Source organism: Eumetopias jubatus, unplaced genomic scaffold (assembly GCF_037043125.1).
Source record: "Eumetopias jubatus isolate StellerSeaLion01/CBP00866 unplaced genomic scaffold, mEumJub1_p1.0 scaffold_11, whole genome shotgun sequence".
Lineage (NCBI taxonomy): Eukaryota > Metazoa > Chordata > Mammalia > Carnivora > Otariidae > Eumetopias > Eumetopias jubatus.
In genome coordinates this window covers 115,544,635-115,572,294 of record NW_028274817.1, presented here as the reverse complement: position 1 = coordinate 115,572,294, position 27,660 = coordinate 115,544,635, and the positions used below count along the sequence as shown (strand labels likewise).

General features: G+C 44.1%; 1 protein-coding gene across 1 annotated transcript; it reads right to left on the bottom strand.

The window, feature by feature from the left end:
• Positions 1-27,640, bottom strand: ASB11 (ankyrin repeat and SOCS box containing 11). Its single transcript, XM_088028581.1, has 7 exons — positions 27,559-27,640; positions 23,125-23,204; positions 19,181-19,288; positions 15,523-15,673; positions 12,531-12,665; positions 10,568-10,759; positions 1-523 (listed from the first exon to the last, which is right to left on the bottom strand). The coding sequence occupies exons 1-7, from the start codon at positions 27,638-27,640 to the stop codon at positions 399-401; spliced, it is 873 nt and encodes a 290-aa protein (XP_087884707.1). The 3' UTR covers positions 1-398.
• Positions 27,641-27,660: the final 20 nt, after the last annotated feature.

The following is a 27,660-nucleotide window of genomic DNA, read 5'->3' as shown; positions in this document are numbered from 1 at the left end:
AACTAAATCAGGAACACATCTTGAATTATGTACACTCATCATAATTTTATTCACCCAGATTTATGTGTCTGCATGATATTCCGAACATTGACCCTTAGATAATTAAAGATCGTGAATCTTCAAACATAGATTATTTTCACTCCCCTTCACAGAAATTTTAAGTTCCTTAACAACAAAAGCTAAAGACAAAAAGGCTCCTGGTTGCCCCTTGGTTAATAAGAGCATTAACCAGGAGTTTCCACTCCTCAAGTGTTCCAGTTCATCGGGGACCTACACTAACTGCCTTAGCTCATTCGAAGATAGTCAGAGTCTACTGGTTGGGCATCTACACTAGGTACCCTGGATACAGCAGGCAACAACCTGCTTATTTCCAAGTATCTTCCCACGGCCAGCTGGGGCTACCGGTATAGCAGGAATCTTTCCAGCAGCTCCGGCAGATGGAGTTCATGGACGGTTTGATGACATGCTCGACCCAAGCACTTCCGAACACACAGGCGGCAGAGCTGGGAAAGAGCAGGTGGGCCTGGGGAAAAAATTAAAATGTGTGAAGCTCGTGGCAGTGGGGGTGGGGAAGAAGGGGAGACCAGAGGACTAGAAGAGGCTGAAATGTTCTACAAGCTTACGAGAGGCTGAATCTCTACATGGATTACAGAGTGATGGAGCAGACATTAAATACACACAGGGACCCCAGTTTGCCCCCCCGGGTGGGGACACATTTAAGTTGACCCTCTAAATGTAATTGTACTAGTGATATTGAAGAGTGAAGCTAACCAGAGGCAAGCCAGGAATGAAGCGTGAGGCCTAAAGGGAATTCACTTCATGTCCACAGTAGCCAAACTATGGAAAGAGCCCAGATGTCCACCGACAGAGGAATGGATAAAGAAGATGTGGTGTATGTATACAACAGAATACTACTCAGTCATCCGAAAGAAGGAAATCTTGCCATTTGCAACGACATGGATGGAACTAGAGGGTAATATTATGCTAAGCGAAATAAGTCCATCAGAGAAAGACAAACACCATATGATTTCACTCATATGTGGAACTTAAGAAACAAAACAGATGAAAATAGGGGAAGGGAAGGAAAAATAAAATAAGACGAAAACAGAGAGGGAGGCAAGCCATGAGACTCTTAACTCTAGGGAACAAACTGAGGGTTGCTGGAGGGGAGGTGGGTGGGGGGAGAGGGCAAATGGGAGATGGGCATTAAGGAGGGCACGGGATGGAATGAGCACTAGGTGTTGTATGCAACTGATGAATCACTGAAGTCTACCTCTGAAACTAGTAATACACTATGTGTTAATTAAATTGCATTTAAATTAAAAATTTGAAAAATAAATAAAGGGAATGCACTCCATTCATGCACTGTACGTGCCAATGAATGTGATAATACTGGCTGAGAAGAAAACCTGAATGGAACCACTGAGCAGGCAGGAGCCTGAGACAGAGCTGCCAAGCAAGGGCCAACTGCCGAGTGGGTGTTGGGGGTCTGTATGGTCACAGAGGCCTCCTAGACCTCCTGGCTCTAGCTGCTCACAAGGTGGTGCTGGCTGGGTCCCAAGTCCTATTAGGAGGGGCCCTCCATTTGCGCCAGGCTCCCAGGTCAATAGAGGATCTAGAGAAAGGACCCAAGTCGCTTAACCCCCATTATGCCCGGAACCTCAGTCTCAAGGAGGCTCATAGAGTCATCACACCCATGGCTATGAGTGGCTGAAGGAAAGTACGGGGAGCCAAAATAGGGTTGAGTAGGACAAATGAGGTTTGGGCTGGAACACTAGTTATACCGAGGCATTTGTAATGTCCCATTATTCCCTAACCTGACTGTCTCGGTAAAGATCTCTTCAAGTAGACCTGTGTGGTTACTGGACGACACAAGGTTGCTCTTGTCAAGAAAATCCTAATGTAACAGGATCCTACACCCCATGAGAAATGGCACACTACCTATGCAAATAGCCAGGTCACATTTGATTTGATGTTTCCGAGGAGCGTCCATGTGATAGAAAGAGCAAATAATTGCCCTCGGTTAAAATCTTGGGAAGCAAGAATGGAAAGCATCTCTACCTGTCACCCAACTAAAGCTCTTCTGGCAAACAGTAACGCAGACGGACTGTCTAGTTGGCCTACAGAAGCTCAGATACCAGAGTGAACTCTGACAGAGCTGGTGTTCACCCTTCTGGAGGAAGCAGCTGTATTTATGACAACAGAAGACAGAAGAAGTCGCTTAGAAGAAATCTAAATCAGGGGGCGGAGCAAGATGGCAAAGGTGTAGGAGACCTGGATTTCATCTGGTCCCAGGAATTCAGCTGGATAGGGATCAAACCATTCTGAACACCTACGAACTCAACAGGAGATCGAAGAAAAGAATAGCAACAACTCTCTGAACAGAAAAGCGACCACTTTCTGGAAGGTAGGAGTGCGGAGAAGTGAATCCGAGGCGATATTCGGGAGGATAGACGGCGGGGGAGGGGGCCTCCGTCCACTGCTTCTGGCAAGTGCTAGAGCCGCGGAGCACAAAATCGGAACTTTGAGAAGTCGGCTCCGCTGAGGGACATCACTCCAGTGGCTAAGCGGGGGGTGGGACCCTCGTGGGACAGTGTGGTCTCAGGACCCTCGGGGTCACAGAAAGACCGGGGGTGCCTGAGTGCGGCAGAGCTCCCAGGGATCGGAGCGGGGAAGCCGGCTGCAGAGACGGAGCCGAGGCACGGGCTCTCAGCTCGGGGTGGCCATAAACTGTGATCCGCGGCCCAGTCGGACCACTGCTCCTCCAGCAGGGACCCAACAAGCGGCAGAGCCGGGGAGAGTCCCCTTCCTCCCCCGGGAGGAGCGGCGCGGGAGCGCACCGCGGGGATCTGCTGGGTTTGGAGACTCCACACGGGGTCGGGTGCCAGAGATAGAAACGCTCGGTCACAGGCCGGGTGAGCACGGAGTGCGGCCGGAGACCGGGGAGACGGGATTGACTGCTTTTCTCTGGGGGCGCACTGAGGAGCGGGGCCCCGAGTTCTCGGCTCCTCCGGCCGGAGATTGGGAGGCCACCATTTTCACTGTCGTCCTCCAAAGCTGAACGGAAAGCTTGCAGGGAACAAAAGCTCCCGAGAGCAAACCCGAGCAGCTTGCTTAGCCCCGACCGACAAGGGCGGGGCAATTCCGCCTCCGGCAAAGACATTTGGGAACCACGGCAACAGGCCCCTCCCCCAGAAGATCAGCATGAACAGCCAGCCAAGACCAAGTTTACCGATCAATGAGAATGGGAGAACTCCAGCGCTAAGGGAATACTGCACGTAGAATCCATGGCTTTTTTCCCATGATTCTTTAGTCTTTCAAAGTTAATTTTTTTAACTTTTTTTTGGAATTTTTCTTTTTCCCTTTTTCAACCAACATCTTATCAATCCTTTTTTAAAAAATACTTTTTATTTTTCATTTTTAGAGTCATATTCTATCCTTTCATAGTAGTTACCCTTATTTTTGGTATATATATATACATAAGTTGTTCTCTCTTTAACATTTTGAGATACAGTTTCTTCTAACAGATCAAAATATACCCTAAATCTCTAGGGTATGGCTTTCTTCTAGTCTCCTCCCTGATCACATTCTCTCCCCCTTTTTTTTTTAAATCCTCTTCTTTCTTTTTTCAACCAACTTCTCATCTTATCAATTTCTTTTATAAAATCTTATAATTTTCATCTTTACAGTCATATTCCATCCCTTCCTCATATTAACCCTTATTTTTGTACATATATAAGTTTTTCTTTCTTTAAAATTTTGGGAGGCACTTTCTTCTAACAGACAAAAATACACCCAAAATCTAGTGTGTGGCACTGATCTATGCACCAGCCTGATCATATTTGATCATATTCTGTTTTTGTTTTGTTTTGTTTTTGTTTGTTTTTATCTTTTCCTTTTTTTTTTTTTTCTTTCTTTCCCTTTCTTTTCCCCCGGTTTCATGTCTTTTCTGATTTCTTTAGTGTATATTTTCTGGGGACAATGTTACCCTGTTAGCATTTTCTTCTGTCATTCATCTATTCTCCTCTGGACAAAATGACAAGATGGAAAAAAATCACCTCAAAAAAAAGAACAAGAGGCAGTACCAACTGCCAGGGACCTAATCAATATGGACATTAGTAAGATGTCGGAACTAGAGTTCAGAATGATGATTTTAAAGATACTAGCTGGGCTTGAAAAAACCATGGAAGTTATTAGAAAACCCTTTCTGGAGAAGTAAAAGAACTAAAATCTAAACAAGTCGAAATCAAAAAGGCTATTAATGAGGTGCAATCAAAAATGGAGGCTCTAACTGCTAGGATAAATGAGGCAGAAGAGAGAATTAGTGATATAGAAGACCAAATGATAGAAAATAAAGAAGCTGAGAAAAAGAGAGATAAACAACTACTGGATCACAAGGGCGGAATTTGAGAAGATAAGCAATATCATAAGACGAGACAACATTAGAATAACTGGGATCCCAGAAGAAGAAGAAAGAGAGAGAGGGGTAGAAGGTATATTGGAGCAAATTATAGCAGAGAACTTCCCTAATGTGGGGAAGGAAACAGGCATCAAAATCCAGGAGGCACAGAGAACCCCTCTCAAAATCAATAAAAATAGGTCAACACCCCAACATCTAATAGTAAAACTTACGAGTCTCAGAGACAAAGAGAAAATCCTGAAAGCAGCTCGGGAGAAGAGATCTGTAACCTACAATGGTAGAAACATTAGATTCACAACAGACCTATCCACAGAGACCTAGCAGGCCAGGAAGGACTGGCATGATATCTTCAGAGCACTAAATGAGAAAAATATGCAGCCAAGAATACTCTATCCAGCTAGGCTGTCATTGAAAATAGAAGGAGAGATAAAAAGCTTCCAGGACAAACAAAAACTAAAGGAATTTGCAAACACAAAACCAGCCCTCCAAGAAATATTGAAAGGGGTCCTCTAAGGAAAGAGAGAGCCTAAAAGTAGCATAGACCAGAAAGGAACACAGACAATATACAGTAACAGTCACCTTACAGGCAATACAGTGGCACTAAATTCATATCTTTCAATAGTTACCCTGAATGTAAATGGGCTAAATGCCCCAATCAAAAGTCACGGGCTATGAGATTGGATAAAAAAACAAGACCCATAGATATGCTGTCTGCAAGAGACTCATTTTAGACCCAAAGACACCCCCAGATTGAAAATGAGGGAGTGGAAAACAATTTACCATGCTAATGGACACCAAAAGAAAGCTGGGGTGGCAATCCTTATATCAGACAAATTAGATTTTAAACCAAAGATGGTAATAAGAGATGAGGAAAGACACTATATCCTACTTAAAGGGTCTGTCCAACAAGAAGATCTAACAACTGTAAATATCTATGGCCCTAACATGGGAGCAGCCAATTACATAAGGCACTTAATAACAAAAGCAAAGAAACACATTGACAACAATACAATAATAGGGGGGACTTAACACCCCCCCCCACTGAAATGGACAGATCATCTAAGCAAAAGATCAACAAGGAAATAAAGACTTTAAATGACACACTGGACCAAATGGACTTCACAGATATATTCAGAACACCCAAAGCAACAGAATACACATTCTTCTCTAGTGCCCATGGAACATTCTCCAGAATAGATCACATCCTAGGTCACAATTCAGGTCTCAACCGGTACCAAAAGATTGGGATCATTCCCTGCATATTTTCAGACCACAATGCTTTGAAACTAGAACTCGATCACAAGAGGAAAGTTGGAAAGAACTCAAATGCATGGAGGCTAAAGAGCGTCCTACTAAAGAATGAACAGGTCAACCAGGAAATTAAAGAAGAATTAAAAAAATTCATGGAAACCAATGAAAATGAAAACACAACAGTTCAAAATCTTTGGGATGCAGCAAACGCAGTCCTAAGAGGGAAGTATACAGCAGTACATTCCTTTCTCAAGAAACAAGAAAGGTCTCAAATACACAACCTAACCCTACACCTAAAGGAGCTGGAGAAAGAACAGCAAATAAAGCCTAAACCCGGCAGGAGAAGAGAAATAATAAAGATCAGAGCAGAAATCAATGAAATAGAAACCCAAAGAACAGTAGAACAGATCAACGAAACTAGGAGCTGGGTTCTTTGAAAGAATTAACAAGATTGATAAACCCCTGGCCAGACTTATCAAAAAGAAAAGAGAAATGACCCAAATAAATAAAATCATGAATGAAAGAGGAGCGTTCACAACCAACACCGAAGAAATACAAACAATTATAAGAACATATTATGAGCAACTATATGCCAGCAAATTAGATCATCTGGAAGAAATGGATGCATTCCTAGAGATGTAACAACTACCAAAACTGAACCAGGAGGAAATAGAAAACCTGAACAGACCTATAACCACTAAGGAAATTGAAGCAGTCATCAAAAATCTCCCAACAAACAAAAGCCCAGGGCCAGATGGCTTCCCAGGGGAATTCTACCAAACATTTCAAGAAGAATTAATACCTATTCTTCTGAAACTGTTCCAAAAAATAGAAATGGAAGGAAAACTTCCAAACTCATTTTATGAGGCCACCATTACCTTGATCCCCAAACCAAAGACCCCATCAAAAAGGAGAATGACAGACCAATATCCCTGATGAACATGGATGCAAAAATTCTCACCAAAATACTAGCCAATAGGATCCAACAGTACATTAAAAGGAGTATTCACCACGACCAAGTGGGATTTATCCCTGGGCTGCAAGGTTGGTTCAACATCCGCAAATCAATCAATGTGACACAATACATTAATAAAAGAAAGAACAAGAATCATATGATCCTCTCAATAGATGCAGAAAAAGCATTTGACAAAGTACAGCATCCTTTCTTGATCAGAACTCTTCAGAGGATAGGGATAGAGGGTACATACCTCAATATCATAAAAGCCATCTATGAAAAACCCACAGCAAATATCATCCTCAATGGGGAAAAACTGAGAGCTTTCCCCCTAAGGTCAGGAACACGGCAGGGATGTCCACTATCACCACTGCTGTTCAACACAGTATTAGAAGTCCTAGCCACAGCAATCAGACAACAAAAAGAAATAAAAGGCATCCAAATCGACAAAGAAGTCAAACTCTCACTCTTTGCAGATGATGATACTTTATGTGGAAAACCCAAAAGACTCCACCCCAAAACTGCTAGAACTCATACAGGAATTCAGTAACATGGCAGGATATAAAATCAATGCACAGAAATCAGTGGCATTCCTATACGCCAATAAGACAGAAGAAAGAGAAATTAAGGAGTCGATCCCATTTACAGTGGCACCCAAAACCGTAAGATACCTAGGAATAAATCTAACCAAAGAGGCAAAGATTCTGTACTCAGAATACTATAAAATACTAATGAAAGAAATTGAGGAAGACACAAAGAAATGGAAAAACATTCCATGCTCATGGATTGGAAGAACAAATATCGTGAAGATGTCAATGCTACCTAGAGCAATCTACACATTCAATGCAATCCCTATCAAAATACCATCAACTTTTTTCAAAGAAATGGAACAAATAATCCTAAAATTTGTATGGAACCAGAAAAGACCCCGAATAGCCAGAGGAATGTTGAAAAAGAAAAGCAAAGCTGGCGGCATCACAATTCCAGGCTTCAAGCTCTATTACAAAGCTGTCATCATCAAGACAGTATGGTACTGGCACAAAAACAGACACATAGATCAATGGAAGAGAAGAGAGAGCCCAGAAATGGACCCTCAACTCTATGGTCAACTCATCTTCGACAAAGCAGGAAAGAATGTCCAATGGAAAAAAGACAGTCTCTTCAACAAATGGTGTTGGGAAAATTGGACAGCCACATGCAGAAGAATGAAACTGGACCATTTCCTTACACCACACACAAAAATAGACTCCAAATGGTTGAAAGACCTAAACGTGAGACAGGAGTCATCAAAATCCTAAAGGAGAACACAGGTAGCAACCTCTTCGACCTCAGCCACAGCAACTTCTTCCTAGAAACCTCAACAAAGGCAAGGGAAGCAAGGGCAAAAATGAACTATTGGGACCTCATCAAGATAAAAAGCTTTTGCACAGCAAAGGAAACAGTCAACAAAACCAAAAGACAACTGACAGAGTGGGAGAAGATATTTGCAAATGACCTATCAGATAAAGGGCTAGTATCCAAAATCCATAAAGAACTTCTTAAACTCAACACCCAAAGAACAAATGATCCAATCAAGAAATGGGCAGAAGACATGAACAGACATTTTTCCAAAGAAGACATCCAAATGGCCAACAGACACATGAAAAAGTGCTCAACATCACTCAGCATCGGGGAAATCCAAATCCAAACCTCAGTGAGATATCACCTCACACCAGTCAGAATGGCTAAAATTAACAAGTCAGGAAACGACAGATGTTGGCGGGGATGCGGAGAAAGGGGAACCCTCCTACACTGTTGGTGGGAATGCAAGCTGGTGCAACCACTCTGGAAAACAGTATGGAGTTTCCTGAAACAGTTGAAAATAGAGCTACCCTACGATCCAGCAATTGCACTACTGGGTATTTACCCCAAAGATACAAATGTAGGGATCCAAAGGGGTACGTGCACCCCGATGTTTATAGCAGCAATGTCCACCATAGCCAAACTGTGGAAAGAGCCAAGATGTCCATCAACAGACGAATGGATAAAGAAGATGTGGTGTGTGTGTGTGTGTGTGTGTGTGTGTGTGTGTGTGTGTGTGTGTGTATAATGGAATATTATGCAGCCATCAAAAGGAATGAAATCTTGCCGTTTGCAACAACATGGATGGAACTGGAGGGTGTTATGCTGAGTGAAGTAAGTCAATCAGAGGAAGACATGTATCATATGACCTCACTGATATGAGGAATTCTTAATCTCAGGAAACAAACTGAGGGTTGCTGGAGTGGTGGGGGGTGGGAGGGATGGGGTGGCTGGGTGATAGACATTGGGGAGGGTATGTGCTATGGTGAGCACGGTGAATTGTGCAAGACTGTTGAATCACAGATCTGTACCTCTGAAACAAATAATATATTATATGTTAAAAAAAAAGAAGAAGATAGCAGGAGGGGAAGAATGAAGGGGGGAAATCGGAGGGGGAGATGAACCATGAGAGATGATGGACTCTGAAAAACAAACTGAGGGTTCTAGAGGGGAGGCGGGGTGGGAGGGTGGGTTAGCCTGGTGATGGGTATTAAGGAGGGCACGTACTGAATGGAGCACTGGGTGTTATATGCAAACAATGAATCATGGAACACTACATCAAAAACTAATAATGTAATGTATGGTGATTAATATAACATAATAATAAAAATAAATAAATAGAAAAAAAGAAAATGAGCTTGTATGAAACAATATAAAAAATAAATAAATCTAAATCCTGGACCTGGAAACATTTTTGCTGCAGCAGCAGCACCTGGGAACCCGGTGGGTGTGCTGAGTCTAGACCCCACCACAGAACTCCTGGATCCAAATCTGCATTTTAATGAGACCCCCCAGGTGATTTGTACTCACGGCAGAACTCAGGAAGCACTGACCTAGAAAGTATGCCTACAATTATTGAACCAAGCTTTCCACTTGGAAGGTATAGAAGACTTGAGGGTGGTCTCATAAAATGGAACTGGTGAGTAAAGTAAAACCCTTCTCCCCCAGAAACTGTTTCAGAAGGTTCAGGATTGGGCCAGCATAACATTAAGAGTGCGTGTTCCGGGGTCAGACTGCTTGGCTGGAATCCTAGTTCTTCTGAGGAGTCATACATATGACCTTCTTCAAGCCAGTATCTTTATGCTGCTCTTTTCCCATTTGCAACTGGGCTAGCATCAGTTACTCTGAAGTTCTCCCTGCTTTTAAGTTTTCACAATTCAGGGAGATTCATCTACTTTTCAAATTTAGCTCAGTACCTGACACATGCATAATGCTGAATAATTACTATTATTTTTTAAGAGTCTCCCAAGCATACAAATGATCAGTATAGGCTCAGATGTTCTCTTTCTGTATGGACTTAGCATGGCTCGCCTCTGAATCTGGAATACAGAGCATTTTAGAGACTTGCCTTCTCTCCTCTGGCATCTGTAGCTCCATTAGCCCGTGGTGGAAATGGGAGCGAGGCAATGGGGGGCACAGATCCACCTACTCCCTGATCTGGAGAAACCGATCTGGCAAGCAACTTCGCCGTTTAGTCCCATGTCCGAAATACGCACTCTGTGTCCACCCTACAGCCTCTAGCCCAAGTATCGCTAATTCCCCCGAATATGACAAAGCAGAGTTTTGGTCTACTCAGTTGCATGCTTACGCCAGGACAGATGCAGCAGTTCAAGCTCCTCATGGTGAAAACCAAGTTCTTCGATTATTTTCTCGTTACAGAAAATCCACAGGGACATACCAGCCATATAAATGCCCTTCTGTGATAAGTGAATAGATACAGCCTATAAAATCTCGGCGGCGACGCAAGTGACACCTGTTGCCTGCCACACACCCAATTAAACGGAGAAAAGGCCAAAGGTGAGACAGTCCAGAGATAAGACAGGAAGGAGAGAGAGCCGATGTGCTTATGGAGGAGAAAGGCCCACCCAGCCCTTCCTTACCTTCCCGGAGCAGGAGTGCCTGCTCCACGCTGCTGTTGGGGGCGGCCAGATCCAGCGCGCTTTTGCCCCTGGCGTTCCTGCGCTTTAGGGGAGCCCCGTAGTCGGCTAGCAGGTGGATGACTTCCACGCTGGACTGCCTCGCCGCCGCATGCAGGGGAGTGTCCAGACGTTGCCCGCGGTCCACACTGGCTCCTGAAGAAAAGCAGATGACCACAAGCCAAGGCGAAACGTTACCGTGGAAATACCAGGAGCTGCAAATACAGTAGCTGGAGATATCTGCAAAGGTATCTGCAATGTCATGACGTGCTTGACAGATCTTTGGAAATACACGACTTAAGCCCAGAACCTCAGCAATGGCTACTCAGACCGCCACAAACTATTATGATGAGAAAAGCGAAGAAAGATATTTTTAGTCATTTAAAATATGTTACTTGCGGGGCGCCTGGGTGGCTCAGTCGTTAAGCGTCTGCCTTCAGCTCAGGTCACGATCCCAGGATCCTGGGATCAAGCCCCACATCGGGCTCCCTGCTCAGCGGGAAGCCTGCTTCTCCCTCTCCCACCCCCTGCTTGTGTTCCCTCTCTCGCTGTGTCTCTCTCTGTCAAATAAATAAATAAAATCTTTAAAAAAATAAATAAAATAAAATAAAATATGTTACTTGCTTTCCCGTATGAACTGTGTGATGAACAAAATTAAATATTTGCAGCTCCTTTTACTCAGAATTATTATTTTGGTTTTTGGCAAAGGGGAAAGTGAAGTTTCTTTAGCATTTCTCTTATTCTGGGCTCAAAAAAAAAAAAAAAGGTTTCTGAACTACTACAGGGAGTAGTAAATGATGGGGGATGAAAAAGAAAAAAATCTTAGAGATAAAAATTCTGATTTAAAGATTCATAGTATAGACTCTACCTTTATGTCAGTAGCTATGTTTGGGGAACCTTTAACCAAATAATAGTTCAAGACATTCTACTTTTCCCTGGACTCCCAGTTTCTGTTATGCCTTTTAGAACTAAGAAGTTTACTAAGGGGGCACCCGGGTGACTCAGTCGGTTAAGGATCCGACTCTTGATTTTGGCTCAGGTCATGATCTCAGGGTCATGGAATCGAGCCCGGCGTCGGGCTCCATGCTCAGAGGAGAGTCTGCTTGAGATTCTCTCTCTCTCCCTCTTCCTCTGCCCCTCCCCTCACCTCTCTCTCTCTCAAATAAATTTTAAAATCTTTTTTAAAAAATAATAAAAAATAAAAATAAAAAGGTTACTAAGGATCTTAGCAGGACTGATCTAAAGGAGTCTATGGCAAATGTCTGTTATTTTTGCTATTGGGCATCTACCTGATAACCACACCTAGATTTCCCTCTGGGGAACCATCCCCTGTGGTTCCCAGTTCATGTGTTTCCAGTGAAGCCCAACAACTTCAGTGCAGACTGAAATCTAGGCCTAAGCCAATCAGTGCATTGTACTCCTCTGGCCACTATATTGGCTCAGAGATAGGCATGTGACTCAAAAAGAGCCAATGAAATAAAATTTTTTTTTCCCACTAGCACTTATGGGAAAGAGACTCTTGCTCTCTCTTGAAACCACCAAGGAGAACCATACCAGGTAAATGGAGCTGATATCAAAGGAAGTAGACATTCATTTCTCTGGAAAAGTTCTGTTTCAAGCATTCAAACATCAAATACTGTCAGAATTTTGTCCAGTCTGACAAGAACTTTGTCTTTAGTTTTTTTTTTTAAAGATTTTATTTATTTATTCATAAGAGACAGAGAGAGAGGCAGAGGGAGAAGCAGGCTACTCACTGAGCAGGGAGCCTCACACGGGACTGATTCCAGGACTTTGGGATCATGACCTGAGCCGAAGGCAGACGCTTAACCATCTGAGCCACCCAGGCGCCCAAGAACTTTGTCTTTAAAGCCATGGAAAACCAACAAAGTTAATAGGTTCCTCTCATAAAAAGATTTCTGGAAGTTACCTAATTCTAGAAGTTTCTTCACACAGTCTACCCTCTGGTAGGTGCAGGCCACATACAGGGGAGTTCCAAGTTGAGGCAGTTCTTGGTCAATGTTAACGTTATTTGCCAGCAGGATCTCCATGCACTCTCTATGACCTGGTGGGAAAAAAAGATAACCTTACTCAAGTAAGGGAAATATTGACTATTTATAGAACTACAGAATTGCTTATCTGGAATGGGCTTTAGAAATAACCTAGATTTTTTTTAAGCCGAAAAAAATTGGGGGGTTTGGGGGGAGAGAAATCTTAGAAAACTCCAAAATCAAAACCATTAAAAAGAAAAGCACGCCCATACTTCCCCACTTAAATTCCTCTTTGCAGCCCTTGAGGTACTTCCAACTAGACTAAGGGCGCCAAGGAGCACAGCTGAAATCACTCTTTACAGTGAAGCCACCAGTTTATAAATAGAGGTTGCAAGATGCAGAGGGGTGAACGACTCATCCTATTATTACCCTGAAAAGCCAGCGCTCAAATGCAAGGCCCAGCCCTGATCCCTCTCCACTACAAATCTCTCATTCTCTTCTTCATCCATGTATGGTCTCACCTCCTTATTTTGGTTAACCTGGAAGACACCTCTGAGAATAAAAAGCCTCGAATATAGAATATATTGAACTGCACTTTCAAATCCTCAAATATAGGATATATTGAACTGCACCTTCAAATTCAGTGGCTAACAAGAAGTATGTAGACAAGCATTGGTCTTGGAGAGGCTGCCCAATGAATAGACTTGATTAATTTGCAGCATACGAATGATTTGATCAGGACCAAATACTTCTGAGGAATTGATGGGAGTTTATAAAGAGTCTGTTCTCTTTGAAGATTTAAGAGTTTTCTTAAAAAAAAATCTTACCATCACTTCACTAATCTTTTTTAATAAGATAACATAAAAGCAAGCTTCTTCTCAAACCTGGTTGATTTATCACAAATGCTCAATTAAGTAAAAATATGCATTAAAATGTACAAATGAGGATCCTATGGATCCAAACTATTTGTTCACATAATTAAATATTATACTGGGATTATAGCATCCATATGTCAAAGCATGGACTCAGACTGACCTACTCTGTTGGGAGAGGTTTAAAAAAATCCAGAAAAAATATCTAGTCAGTACCTAAAACTGCCCGGTAAATACAGGGTATCTAATAAACATTTTTAAATAATTCCTGTCCTTTTAATTTTTTTTCTTTTTCTTTGCAGAAGAAACTGAGCCTGGTCTGAGTTAAATTTAAGTACTCACAGAAGTTTTACAAAGTTAATATATAAATGATTAGCACTAATATAACAGCATCTAAAATAATGAATTTGCTATTTATTCTTCCATTCTGTGGATGTTGGTCCCTAACATGCTTATAGATACAGAAAAAAATACATAGACACATGAATTGATGTGTTTATGATAAGCATGTATATATTTTGTAGGCACATAGATACCAAACACTCCAATATAAAACCATCCAAGTATTGCAGAATTACTTCAGTAATTCAAACCATTCCCAATATTTATCCATTTTTAAATGTTTGGATGGAAATGCAACAAACAGATGAACTTTTACTTCAAATCAACCTTAAAAAAAGTTTTTAAAGACTTTTAGATCATTTCCAAAGTAGACCATTTCCCTTCAACTTAAAGGATGTACTTGGAGTTTGGAAAATGACCAGCATCAGTTATTAATAAATGTTTATTAAATATGTATAAGACATCAAAACCATAGATATATTGAGATTTGGGTCTTTTGTTTCATTTAAAGTAATCCACAAACGGAAAAAAAAAGACAAAAAAAAAAAAAAAACCAGACTCAAACACAGAGAACAAACTGCCAGTTGCCAGAGGGGAGGGGAGTGGGGGGCTGGGGGAAACAGGCAATACACTTGGGATGAGCACCGGGTGATGTATGGAAGTGTGGAATCACTGTTTTGTACATCTGAAACTAACATAGTACTGTGCGTTAATTTTACTTCAACTGTTAAAACACGGGGAAAAAAATAAAAGCACAGGAAACAAAATAATCTGCTGCAAAAAAAAAAAAAATTACCAAGTGACAATGTTTATTAACCCGGTGCAAATCTTTCATTATTGCCTTTGGAAATAAAGACTTGCATCCCCAATTAGACCAGCAAAGATCACTGTTCTAAAGTGTTCTAACTTCCCCATTTTATTTCTTATCTCAATATAAGAGAATAATTCCACCACTGAGTAAACAGAAATGTTGCTCTATCGGTGTGACCTTTGACAAATGGCCTTGGCCTTTCAGTGCTATCTTCTTGTTCATGTCTAGCCGGTGCATAGAGTTTTTAAAGACCTTCACTTTACTCTCTTCCCTCATTTCAAAAGTAACTGAGAATACAGGAGGCTAGAATCAACTTCAAGGTTTCTAATGCCATGCTTTTTAAAGTTGCAACTTTTTGCAATAACTAATGACCATGAAGTCAGCAGCTCATCTCGAAAGAGTATATTGCTTGCCGTGGACAGTTACATTTAATCTTCCATTAGGGTTCCCATCATCAGCCTTGGCTTTCAGACGCTTTCATAATTTATTTTAGTGGCTGATGTTTTATGGGCTTCGGGAGAAGAGCTGTTCTTCTCTAGTAAAGACAGAGACATAAGCAAAAAGTACGACTCATGGAAGTCACCCCCGCAGGCTTGACCGGGCCAGCTGCCCCCAAAACACCAGCAAAGAGCTTCGAGAAAGGGCTGCCGAGAGACTGACTCCCTAGGAAATTTGACACCTGAGACAGAAAGCTGTTCCCAGGGCCCAAGAAGGGCGGTTGCATGCCCCACCGGTACTTCCTGAAGATTCGGGCGCTCTGAAGTTGCAGCTCTGGGATTCTAAGCAACACACAGCCTACCGGTCGAAGGTCTGGGTGTTCCTTACACGGTGACCCCTGCACCGCTGACTCGTGCAGATCGGAGTGAGCCCACCAATGCAGCATGCGCAATGGGATGGCCCCGTTACCTCTCTTGACTGCCTCGTGGATGGGTGAAGCCAAGTGCACCTCCGGCTGGGCCTTGGCTCCAAACTCCAGCAGCACGTTGACACACGCAGCACTGCCGCTCCGGCACGCATTGAACAGGGGCGTGGCCCCGTGAACCGTCACTCCGTTGACCTAACGGTGAGCAAAGAGACCCAGAGGATTTGCCATTTTTCTCTCACCGTTTCCACGCGTGTACTCCTGTGCATCTGCCTGGAGGAATTTCCCAGGCCGGTGAATGAGCAAGGGAACGCTACATCATTACACTTAATTACGTTTTTTAGATACCAGTAGCCTGTCAAGTCTTACCTATAAGTAACATCGCAAGTGGGGCAAAATGGGAGAAAGCTTTTCAAATGTATTCATGGGTATTCCAGAGCCTCTTAGGAGCCTCCTAATCATTGAGGGGTTGTCCTACTTGGTGGTTAAGAACATGGCTTCTGGAATCATTAGCTTGGTTGGGTTCAAATCCCAGCGCCCTCTCTTCTATCTGTTCAGAGATCTTGGTCGGAATACTAACTTTCTGTGCCTCAGTTTCCTTAAGTGAGGATCATAAAAGAATCTACCTCATGAGGTTATTGGGTGGATCAACTGAGTTGCTACATGTTAAACACTTAGAACATTGCCTGGTGCCCAGTAAGCATTTAAGCATTTGCAACAACAATTATTTTCACTTTCCATTAATAAGGATCTGACTCCCGCTCCCAATCATGAACAAACATGGCAGGAACCAAAAATGCTGGAGAAACCAGGTCCCCAAATCTGTGCTTGCAAAAAAAAAAAAAAAAGTCTCCTCAGCAATCCCCCCCCCCAGTTCTGTCTTTCTTGCCACAAATTTCCTTGCTGCTCTACTATAATCCATACACACCGCATGTGCTGGCAGTGACTCCCAAAGAGATTGTGATCAAGCCAAACACACAAAGAAAATAGCCATCAACAAGGTGTCTCCAACCACCCTCGCTGCCTTCCAAGGATGTGGGAGGCATCTTTGAGTATTAGCAATAGATTGGAATGAACATCAGGGAACCAAGGCATTCGGGTGGAGAGCCTCTGACAGGATTGAAATGGAGGACAATGAAGGCTTGATGTCAAACCATTTGCCTTAACAACTGAGGATATATGCTTGTGATAATCAGGATCCTAAATTTTCTTGTTTCAGAAACCAAAAAAAGGGAGCGCCTGGGTGGCTCAGTCGGTTAAGCGTCTGATTTCGGCTCAGGTCGTGATCTCAGGGTCTTGAGATCAAGCCCAGTGTATGGCTCCCTGCTCAGCCAGGAGTCTGCTTGTCCCTCTCCCTCTGCCCCTCCCCCCGTTCATTCTCTCTCTCTCTCTCTCTCTCAAATAAATAAAATCTGAAAAAAAAAAAAGAAACAACAAAAGGTATTTCTCCACAGTGCCAGGATAGCCCCTGTTAAATTGGAAAGTTAAAGAGGAGATGCTAAGGCAGCAGAGACAGACAAGGACAGGGCAAAATGTGTGTGAATTCATATAGTCTAGCGATTTCTAACCTATTTACATTTTTCCTGAAAAAGATTTGGTGGGGCTGGTTTCATTTGATTTGTTTTTACTGAGAATCATCCTCATCCTCAGTCCCAAAGCCTTCAACTTTGATTTCCTAAGTTTCTCAGCAAACATTTATTCAGCACCTATTAGGTGCCAGTGTTTCAGCAGCAAAGGCACGGAAGAAAATTGCCTCTCCAGGGTCGGTTGAATTCTATCAGGGAAGACCCACACGGACAGAGATGATTTTGATACAGTAATGGGAGCTTTAGATCACTCTAGGAGCAAGACAAAAGAGAGTAGCGACTTGAGAAGTATTTCGGAAGTAAAATGAGCAGGCTGTGGGGATTAGTTAGCAGGGGAGAGGGAAGATCCAGGCTGAGCCCAGGTTTGGAAGGTGGGAAAGCGGGGCTGTGTCTCGCCGGGTCTTGGAGACTGGGCGGGCCAGAGGCGGGCCGGTCCCCGAGGGAAGAACATCCTAAGCACAGTTTCGGATGCACTGAATTTGAGGCACCCAGAGGGCTGCCAATTGTGAGGAATTTTCTACTGATGGACCAACGTTCTTTGATTCTTTCTCTCCTTCTGATTTAAATGTTAAATAATACAATATTTACCAACTCTTCCCTCAGAAGATTGCCACAACCAAGGGACCATGTCTTACTCTTTTCTTTGCCCTCCACAAAACCTCCCAGCATTGTACCAGCACACACTCCTCTACAGCCCGATGTTGTTTGCTCTTTTCCACCAACAGAAGGAAAGGGCCCTCTGGGGCACCTGGCTGGTGCAGTCGGTTAAGCATCTGACTCTTGGTTTGGGCTCACGTCATGGTCTCAGGGTCATGAGATCGAGCCCCGCATTGCACTCATCACAGAGTCTGCTTGGGTTTCTTTCTCTCCCTCTCCCTCTGCCCCTCCCCCCACCTAAAATAAATAGATAAATCAATAAATAAATCTTTAAAAAAAAGGAAATGGCCCACACCTAACCTCACCCTCATCGTTACATGTGAATTGACTAAGTGGTAACCTAATAAAAATACACAACCACTATGGTATCAGGAACATTGATTGCTTTGCCCAAGAAAGACTTTCATATTCAGTTCTACATGTAGAAACCCAACTTCCACATAAAATGCTAAGAAAATCTCTCGTAAGCACTTAAAAACATTGCAGCTCATGAAACAAAGAACACAGGGACTGAATTTAAAAACCAAAATTAGCGGGGCGCCTGGGTGGCTCAGTTGGTTAAGCGTCTGCCCTTTGGCTCAGGTCATGATCTCAGGGTCTTAGGATCAAGCCCCACGTCGGGCTCCCTGCTCAGCGGGGAGCCTACTTCTCCCTCTGCCTGCTGCTCCCCCTGCTTGTGCTCTCTCTCTCTCTCTCTCTAATAAATAAATAAAATATTTTTTTTAAATTAGCAACAAAATGATAGCTGGCAACTAAGTAAACGTCACTGAGATTTTCAAGTTTTAATTTTACAATTCTATTGTGATATCTTTATTACACACAGCACCTCAGCCACTCCTTAGCCTTCAACTAAGAATATTGGGTGATGTGTGGCAGTGCTGAATCACCATATTGTACACCTGAAACTAATATAACGCTGTATGTTAACTGCACTGGAGTTAAAAAATAACATAAAAATAAATATACAAAAGAAAAAGAGAAATAAGGGTAGAATTTTAAAATAAGATAAAGTTAATTCTGTTGGATTTTTTCAACGTATTATTTACTAAAAGCTCATGGGATGATTTTGCTCAAGGATAACAGTTTAGGGCGTTGCATTAAGAGTGTTTCTGTTGTTGTTCGTTTAATTTGTGTTCTTTCCAATGTTTCCCAATCAATTTCCCCAGATCGGTTTTCAGATAACTTCAGTTCCAGTTGCTCTTTTGAAACTCAGCATCACAATTTTCAAAGATTCCTGTGAATTACCTCATTGGAATGTTCGCCCACGGGCACAGAGGCTGAAGAGGGGAGGGACCCGCAGTGTGTCAGTGGCTCAGGAATGTGCACGCAGACAGGGCCAGACCTGCCTACACCCCCAGGGGGTGCGCCATCTGGAAGGTAGCATCTCTGTAGACGCTAGCAGGTGCACCTGGGCAGAGTCGCGGGGGGGGGGGGGGGGGGGGGAGGGAGCGGGACTCACGTGTGCGCCCTTTTCCAATAAGGCTTTAGCGCAGGCTACGTGGCCTCCAAGGCACGCCTCGTGGAGCGAAGAGACCCGGTTAATGGTCACGAGGTTCACGTTGACACCCTAGAATTTGGAGAGAAGGGGTTAAATGCTGCATTAGCGATAGCAATGGCAGCCACTCCGGGACTTCAGAATATATAGTCAAGGCACACGGATCTCCTAGGATGCGTGTGCCACAGCAGCAGCACTGCTGGGGGCCGCAACTCCGCTGCGGCCCAACCCTCATCCCAGCCCAGTCCTAGCACGTCCCCCTCCTCTTCCTGCCACCCTCCACCTTCCTCGTCTCGGAGTCCATGTGACAGATGACAAGATCAGCGTAGCTGTTGGCCAACTCTGACCTCATGCCTTGATTTTCACAACTTGGCCCTTACCATTCCCCCCACCCCATCCCGCCCCACGGTGACCACTTTCTGTCTGGGAAATGAGTGAGGTCCCTGCCAGTCCTTCCCAGCCCAGTTCTGCTTCTGATTTCCTGCCTCCTCACTGGCTAGTTGAAAGCTTCCAAAACCTAGTGCGTGACCCTGAACCCCAAACCCCAAACCCCCACCGTCTCCTGCCAGACCTCCCTTGATGCCCAAGACTGCCGGTCCCTTCATCTTAGGGCCTCTCTATGCCTCCTTGGTCCTGTCCACTCTCGTGTCCTGAATATGATGTCATTACTCGAGAGCTGTGCTATAGATTTCAAATCGGGTATTTAATACAATTAGAAAAATCTTGTCCTTTGCCTATATAGGATTTCCTTTTTTTTTTTAAGTTTTATTTATTTATTTGAGAGGGAGAATGAGATAGAGAGCATGAGAGGGGGTAGGGTCAGAGGGAGAAGCAGACTCCCCGCTGAGCAGGGAGCCCGATGTGGGACTCGATCCTGGGACTCCAGGATCATGACCTGATCCGAAGGCAGTCGCTTAACCAACTGAGCCACTGTTTTTATTTTCTTAAAAGGATTTCCTTTTAAGAAAATAAGAAAAACAGGCTAGTCCACAAGGTGGCAGCAGTGCACTAGAAAAAAAACTTGCATCTGGCTTGCAAACTGTCAGAATCCCTGCATTTCTGCATGTGTAATGCTGGACCGGCCTGAAAGACCATCTAGAGTGAATGGCCTCCATTGTGCACGAGGAAATGGAGAGGCAGAAAGTTCAAATTATTAATAAGACTTAAGGCTCCCCAGCAGTCGATGACAGCCAGATGACTCTGAGAATCAGGAGCTCCTGATGCCTGGTTTAATGCTTTACTCCACCCCACTGTATGTGAAATAAAGTAAAAAATAAAATGGAATAAAACATTTTTCACGAAGGTGTGAGGGTGAAGAAGTGGGCATGCGCTGTGAAAAAGCTGAACTTCTCTCTGAAGAACACTCCTCACACATTTAAGCACACTGGTTTACAGAAACCAACATGCTTATGGAGTATAGTTAAAAATAAAAAGGGGCACCTGGGGGACTCAGTTGGTTAAGCGTCTGCCTTCGGCTCAGGTCATGGTCCCAGGGTCCTGGGATCGAGCCCCACATCAGGCTCCCTGCTCAGCAGGAAGCCTGCTTCTCCCTCTGACCCTCTCCCCTCTCATGCTCTCACTCTCTCTCTCTCAAATAAATAAATAAAATCTTAAAAAATAATAAAATAAAAATAATGAAGTACTAAAGGCAATGTGGGATCCTGGATCAGAGCCTGGGAGAGAAAAAGGACTCTGTGGAAAAACGGGTGTAACTCCAATAGCCTGTAGTTTAGTTAACACTATTGTACCAATATTAATGTTGACTGAAGTACATGCTTATGTATGATATTAGCACCAGGGGAAGCTGGGTGACATGTATGCGGGAACTGCCTGCACTCTTCACAACTCTTTTTTTTTTTTTAAGATTTTTTTTATTTATTTATTTATTTATTTATTTATTTATTTATTTATTTATTTCAGAGAGAGAGAGAATGAGAGATAGAAAGCACAAGAGGGAAGAGGGTCAGAGGGAGAAGCAGACTCCCTGCCGAGCAGGGAGCCTGATGTGGGACTCGATCCCAGGACTCCAGGATCATGACCTGAGCCGAAGGCAGTCGCTTAACCAACTGAGCCACTCAGGCGCCCCTCACAACTCTTCTTTAAAATTATTCCAAAGTTAAAAGTTTATTTAAAAAAAATACTAATAACGGGCGCCTGGGTGGCTCAGTTGGCTAAGCGTCTGACTCTTGATTTCAGCTCAGGTCTTGATCTTAGGGTTGTGAGTTCAAGCCCCACATTGGGCTCCATGCTGGGTGTGGAGCCTACTTAAAAAAAATACCAATAGAAGTGTTGAGGTGTGGGGCTGAGAGGGAGGAGGTGGATGCAAGACTTTTCACCTTTTAATATCACTTTATTTTCGAACTATGTGAATATATTTCATATTAAAAATAATCAGATCAAATTTTAAGTGCTTAAAAATAAATAAGCAAATGATAAAAATCAAGTACAAAATCCACTTGATCATTACTGGGCAGTACTGTTTTCCTTTTGCCTCTACTTTTTTTTTAAGATTTTATTTATTTATTTGACAGAGAGAGACACAGCGAGAGAGGGAACACAAGCAGGGGGGAGTGGGAGAGGGAGAAGCAGGCTCCCCGCCGAGCAGGGAGCCCGATGCGGGGCTCGATCCCAGGACCCTGGGACCATGACCTGAGCCGCAGGCAGACACTTAACGACCGAGCCACCCAGGCGCCCCATTGCCTCTACTTTCTTAAGAAGTAACCCAACTCATGAAAGAGGAAGCCAAAAAAAAAGGTGTGCGTGCGTGCATATGTGTGTGTGTGCGTCACGCGCACACACACAGAACAGTGTGCCCAGCTGTTTAAATTTAAAATGATAAGGAAGCAAGGTTCGGTGGTAGCTAGAATGTGGAAAAAAGATGTAATAAATCACCTCCTCTATACACATGTAGATACTAAAACAAAGTAAATGGAGCATGTACACTTTCGTTCACTCATTTGACAAATATTTAGTAAGCCGTTATTCATTGTTCAAGGTGCTAGGGATATAGTCATCAATAAAAATAAAGTAGTCTTAATAACTAAGACTTTAATAAATCTTCCCAAAGGAGTAAGATTTACCCATGTCAACCTATTGTAATGTTTGCTCTTGAGATACTGTATCATCCGGGTAGGGAGTCTCTAAAATGGCTCCCGGTGATCCCTGATTCCTGGTTTTGGCTCACCGTGTACTCTCGTCCCCTTGAGTGTGGGCTGGATTCCCTGACTCCCATCTAATGAATAGAATATGACAGAAGTGATGGGACATCACTTTGGCGATTAGGTTATACTAAGACTTGCTTCTTAGGCACTCTCTCGTGCTCTCTCTGGGGGAAGCTGGCTGCCATCTCATGGCACAGTCCTGTGGAGAGGCCCTTGTGCAAGGAGTTAAAGCCAGACCACAAGTACATGAGTGAGGTTGGAAGCAGATCCTCCCCCCTCAAGCTGTGAGGTAACTGTGGCCCTGGCTGGTACTTGGCTGCCTGCAAGAGACTCCGAGCCACAACCACCCAGCCAGGCTGCCCCTTGGCGCACAGAAAGCACGCAAATCTGTGCTTGTTGTTTTAAGCCACTGTGTTTTTGAGGTCATTTGTTATGTGGTAATAGCTGACGAATGCAATTTCAGGGCTGTTGTTAGGCACAAGGGGAGAGGATAGGGTGAGTTAATGCAAGAAAAATGTGAAGGCATCTGCTGCCCCCGTCACAGGGAAACTGCCTCTGGGGTGAAGGCAGGCCCAGAACGGGGAGACGGTGCTGGGCAAAAAAAAAAAAAAATGAGTATATGTACACCTAGACTGGCCGTGCGGGCCCCCAAATGGGGTGAGCAAGACTTCTGCCCCAGCCAAAGCTCCAAAAGCACGATGCCGATTATAGCAGAAGCACAAAGGAGCACGTCTCTGGTTTACCTACCTGTGCAATTAAAGTTTTCAGGGCCAGTAAGCGCCCCTGGGCCGCAGCTTCATGAAGTGGGGATCGGTCAGCCCAGCAATCTGAAACACAAATCAAGCTCAGAGTCAAGGTCTGGAGTCTTCTTCCGGCTGTTCCGTCCCGCTGCGCACCCACCGTGGGAGGGGGTTTGGGGGAGACAAGGGCAGCTCGTAGCACACATCGGGCTTTCTCATCATCAGCCGCTTTCAGGGTGACAAGCCACTTGAGTGTACAACTCACGGGTCTGGTGGTGTGTGCAGAGGGAGCACAGACCATCTCTCTCACTCTTTGGGGGGCAGTTTTAACAAGCAATAGATTTAGTTCGAATACATATCGCCCGGGGCCTGAATCTGACAGCTCTAAACAAGGCAAAGTGAAGGGCAAAGCTGGTCACTGAGCCTCCCTGCTTTCATTCTGCCCCCGCCTCCCACCCTCACCTCTACCCTGAAAACTCCACAGCCTGGACCCCACGAAGGAGGCTGGAGGATCAGGGGAAATGGGGTGGTTCGTTCTCGATGCCCTAGGTAATTGTCTCGGCTTCATTTTGGTCACGAGGCATATCTATTACCACGATGCAGAATAGGTATGGTTTTTCAGATGACACAATCTCCCACAATTTCCTGTGGGCAGTTGAACGTGACAGCTAAGTGCAGAGCCCGTGGGGCCACAGTGCCCGGGGTCAGGTCCCCTCAACCCCTTCCTGCCGAGAGGGGCAAGCCACCAAACTTAATTTTGACCTCAATTTCATGATCTGTAAAATGGGGGGTCTAGTAATTTGGTATTTAGCAAGTGCTTTGGTCTCAAAGTAGGCCAGTAAAACACATCCATGATGTTAGGTATTCAAGGAACTTATGATTAATGAGTATTTCTTTTTTTTCCCTGTAATCACTCGTTAGTAAACAAGACTAACCAGCTTCAAGGGGCATTTGAGAAGTAAGCCTCTTTAAACATGCCAAAGGGCGATCATTTGTTTGGGATGAATACCTGTTCCAGTTTGTAAAATTTCAAACATAATTGTGCTCTTCGTTCATCGAACAGCATGTAACACAATTTGGAATCACACAAAGGGTCCATCTTACCAACCTTTTCTAGGGGATCCTGATGGTGCCAAGAATTTGGGTTTTCCTATACCTGCAACCTTGGCAAATGCAACCCCGCCAAAGACGGGATTATGTGAGTGTGAAATAGCTTGAGGCCACAAGGACAGAGTGAACTTCTCCAACAGATGAGAACCAGGGCCATAAACATTTCAGTAGGCCCTCTTCTTATACTGCAATTCAATTTTTACCTTCTCTTACCCTTGGGGTTATGAAAAGACAGAAGGCTGGAATGAACTCTACAGAGTTGGATTGAAATTGGAGTAGTTGGTACGAAAAGGTGATTTTCAACACACGTGTATTTATGTTTCTATTCATATTTATATTACTTTAACAAGGTTTGGAGAAATAGCTGATTCCAGCCCAGTCTGGAATTGAGCCCAAGATGGGCCTCAAACACCTTGCCGGAAAGACAATGAATGATGGGACATGTGAAAAAGACATGGAAGCTGGCTTGCAGGGGCTTCCACTGGCCAAACATGGGATGACCTGAGCACTGAAATAAAAAATGGTGGTAGATTATACCCTATCAAATGAAATAGGAATCTCTAAGTCCTCACTGATATAAATTAACATATACATAGCAAGAAGGAAGCTATTCCTCATAGAACACCAACAAGAAGAAATTGTCGAATCTGGCTCGAGTTACCTCCTCACAAAATAATTACTAGTTATAAAGGAAACACGGGCCATTTTATGGTGGAACGAAATTGTAGACACCACCTTACCCAGGGGATCAAAGTTAGCATCAGAAGTGAGGGGACGGATTGGCACAGTGTGTCATGGGCGATGGGTGACAGCACGTGCTGTCGGAGGGAATGCAAAAACACACCATAAAACACGTAATAACACACACCATAAAACACACCATAGCTTGTGTCATATTCCTGCTCGAGATGCATAACCCAAATCAAACCCCAAGTACACTGTGAACCAACTCACCGAGGGACATTCTGCAAAGTAAGTGGCCTGTAACCAGTTCAAGGAGGGACTGAGGAAGCATTGCAGACGGCAGAAGGCTGATCAGACACAACACCTAAGGGATCCCCCACATGGGATCCTTTCGCTCTCAAGGACATTATTAGGGCAGTTGGCTAAATAGGAATGCAGTTCTCTGGGCAAAGAGAAGTAGGAATTCTTTGTACCACTCTTGTAACTTTTCTGTCACTTTGAAATTAGTTCCCAAATTAAAAAGTGTGATACACACACATATATAAACTGGAACTAATTTATATATGTTTATCTATATACACATATAATCACTGGGTTTTCATATTCCTGATACAAATGTGTGGTGCTTTTATAAGAAAAACAGATAAAAACGTTAACAGGGAAAAAATCTTGTGCTCATATCTCCCCCTTGTTCCTGAGTCAGTGAAAAGCTGATGAATGGAGTATTTTTAAATCTCTTCCGACATTTATAATTTGCATAAGCTGAGAATAATGAGATAATGAATGCATATAATCCTCAGTTAGTCAGCCCTGGTTTTCTTCTAATACATCTCGCCCCCATTCAACACGAACTGTGTGTCAGACGCGTTGCCTAATCGCCCTGGGCGATGGACACAGGCACTGGGGTTGGAAGGCCAGGCTTCAGCCACGGATGGCAACTCAGCTCCCTGACCAAGGTAAGAAGCAAATCCACAGGGCGCCTGGGTGGCTCAGATGGTTAAGCATCTGCCTTCGGTTCAGGTCATGATCCCCGGGTCCTGGGATCGAGTCCCACATCAGGCTCCCTGCTCCTTGGGAGCCTGCTTCTCCCTCTGCCTCTCTCTCTGTCTCTCATGAATAAATAAATAAAATCTTAAAAAAAAAAAAAAAAAGCAGCAGCAGCAGCAGCAAACCCAGAGCCACAGCTCGGTTATGCTTTTGTTCCAAGAAGAGCCAGTCAACCCGAGTCACCTGAAGGTATATTATCTAAGTGTTTGATTCAAAAATAAAAACAAGGTTTACATGGTAACTTGCTATTATGAAATTAGAAAACTAACATGAAATGGCTTTATTTTTTTTAAAGATTTTATTTATTTATTTGAGAGAGAGAGAATGAGAGCCAGAGAGCACGAGAGGGAAGAGGGTCAGAGGGAGAAGCAGACTCCCCACCGAGCAGGGAGCCCGATGTGGGACTCGATCCCGGGACTCCAGGATCATGACCTGAGCCGAAGGCAGTAGCTCAACCAACTGAGCCACCCAGGTGCCCTGGCTTTATTATTTTTAAAACTTACCTCCAGGTGGGCTGTGGCGTCTCCTTTCCTTCTGAGAAGCAGGAACCTTAACCACATCTTCGTCCTATTTCTAGTAACTTCTGTTACTCACCAGTCCCATAAGACCCACTGCACACATAGAGTGGAGAGATCTCCAAACGTAATGTTGAGTGAAGGAAGCCAGACACCAAAGAGCATGTGCTGTCTGATCCCTTTTTCTAATGTACAAAAGGGGGCCCAACTCACCTGGGGTGTTAGGAGTCAGAAGGACCCCAAGGAGGGGCGGGGGCTGACTGGAAGAGGAAAGAGTGGGGGCCGTGCTGATAATATGCAGTTTCTGGCTCCTGGGAGCCGACACCTGATCACATTCACCTTGTGAAAATCCATGCAGATGTTCACTTAGAATTTGTGCCCTTGTCTGTATTTACAAAGTACATCAATAAAGAGATTTTCAAGTGACTAGTCTATGGGTCAGTCCACTTGAGCCACCTCTCCTGGTGTCCCCTGTCAGTGCAGCACCCTCTTACACCCCTGCCTCTGACGTCATGGGAAGCCTGTGGGGCCATCTTCCATTCCACCATGAAAGCAGGAATGGTGAGCCATCCCTGGCTTGTCCCTCACCACAGGACTGCTCTCCGCTTCTCTTTTCCCATAGGAGAGGCCCAGGGGGGCAGCTCGGCCCCGGGGGGCAGTTCAGCAAGTTGCCTGAGCGGACTTCCACCTTGACAGGGAAATACCAAGCTCCCTTCCTGTCAGGGGCCCCTTATCTCAACTGGTATTTCTCCTGGAGCCTCCACCCTTGGCCTTCCAGAGAGGGAGCACCCCTAAGATGCATGCCAACCCATTTGTCCCACATGAAGGGATCTCACTTGCAGCAAGTGGCAGAAATAGTACCGAATTCCAAGGTTTTGCGACTTAGAACACCCCCTGCTCTGGCATTAAGAACTACTAGTTTTAAATCCCGCCTAACTTCAAGGCCAATTATTGGCCCGGGATGCTTAGCTCTATCCACCATCTCCTCACACACAGCATGAAATGCATCCATTCATTATCACCTTCAATGTAGAACTCATTTTTGCTTCCCAGCTGGAAACAAAACCACTCTCAAGGGAAGTCACCTTTCCAGTCACATTGTTTGCCAGCACTTGCTTCCAAGGACCTTGAGTTTTCACACAAAACCCTTTCCGGCAACTCCGCCATGGTGGGTTCTCCTGTTTTCC

Coding starts and splice junctions, on each gene's coding strand:
- ASB11 (XM_088028581.1), bottom strand. CDS start 27,640: ATGGCGGAGTTGCCGGAAAGGGTTTTGTGTGAAAACTCAAGGTCCTTG. Junction 15,674..19,180: donor TATTGGAAAAGGGCGCACAC/GTGAGTCCCGCT, acceptor GCTCACCGTTAG/GTCAACGGAGTGACGGTTCA. Junction 10,760..12,530: donor GAAGAAACTTCTAGAATTAG/GTAACTTCCAGA, acceptor GCTTTTCTTCAG/GAGCCAGTGTGGACCGCGGG.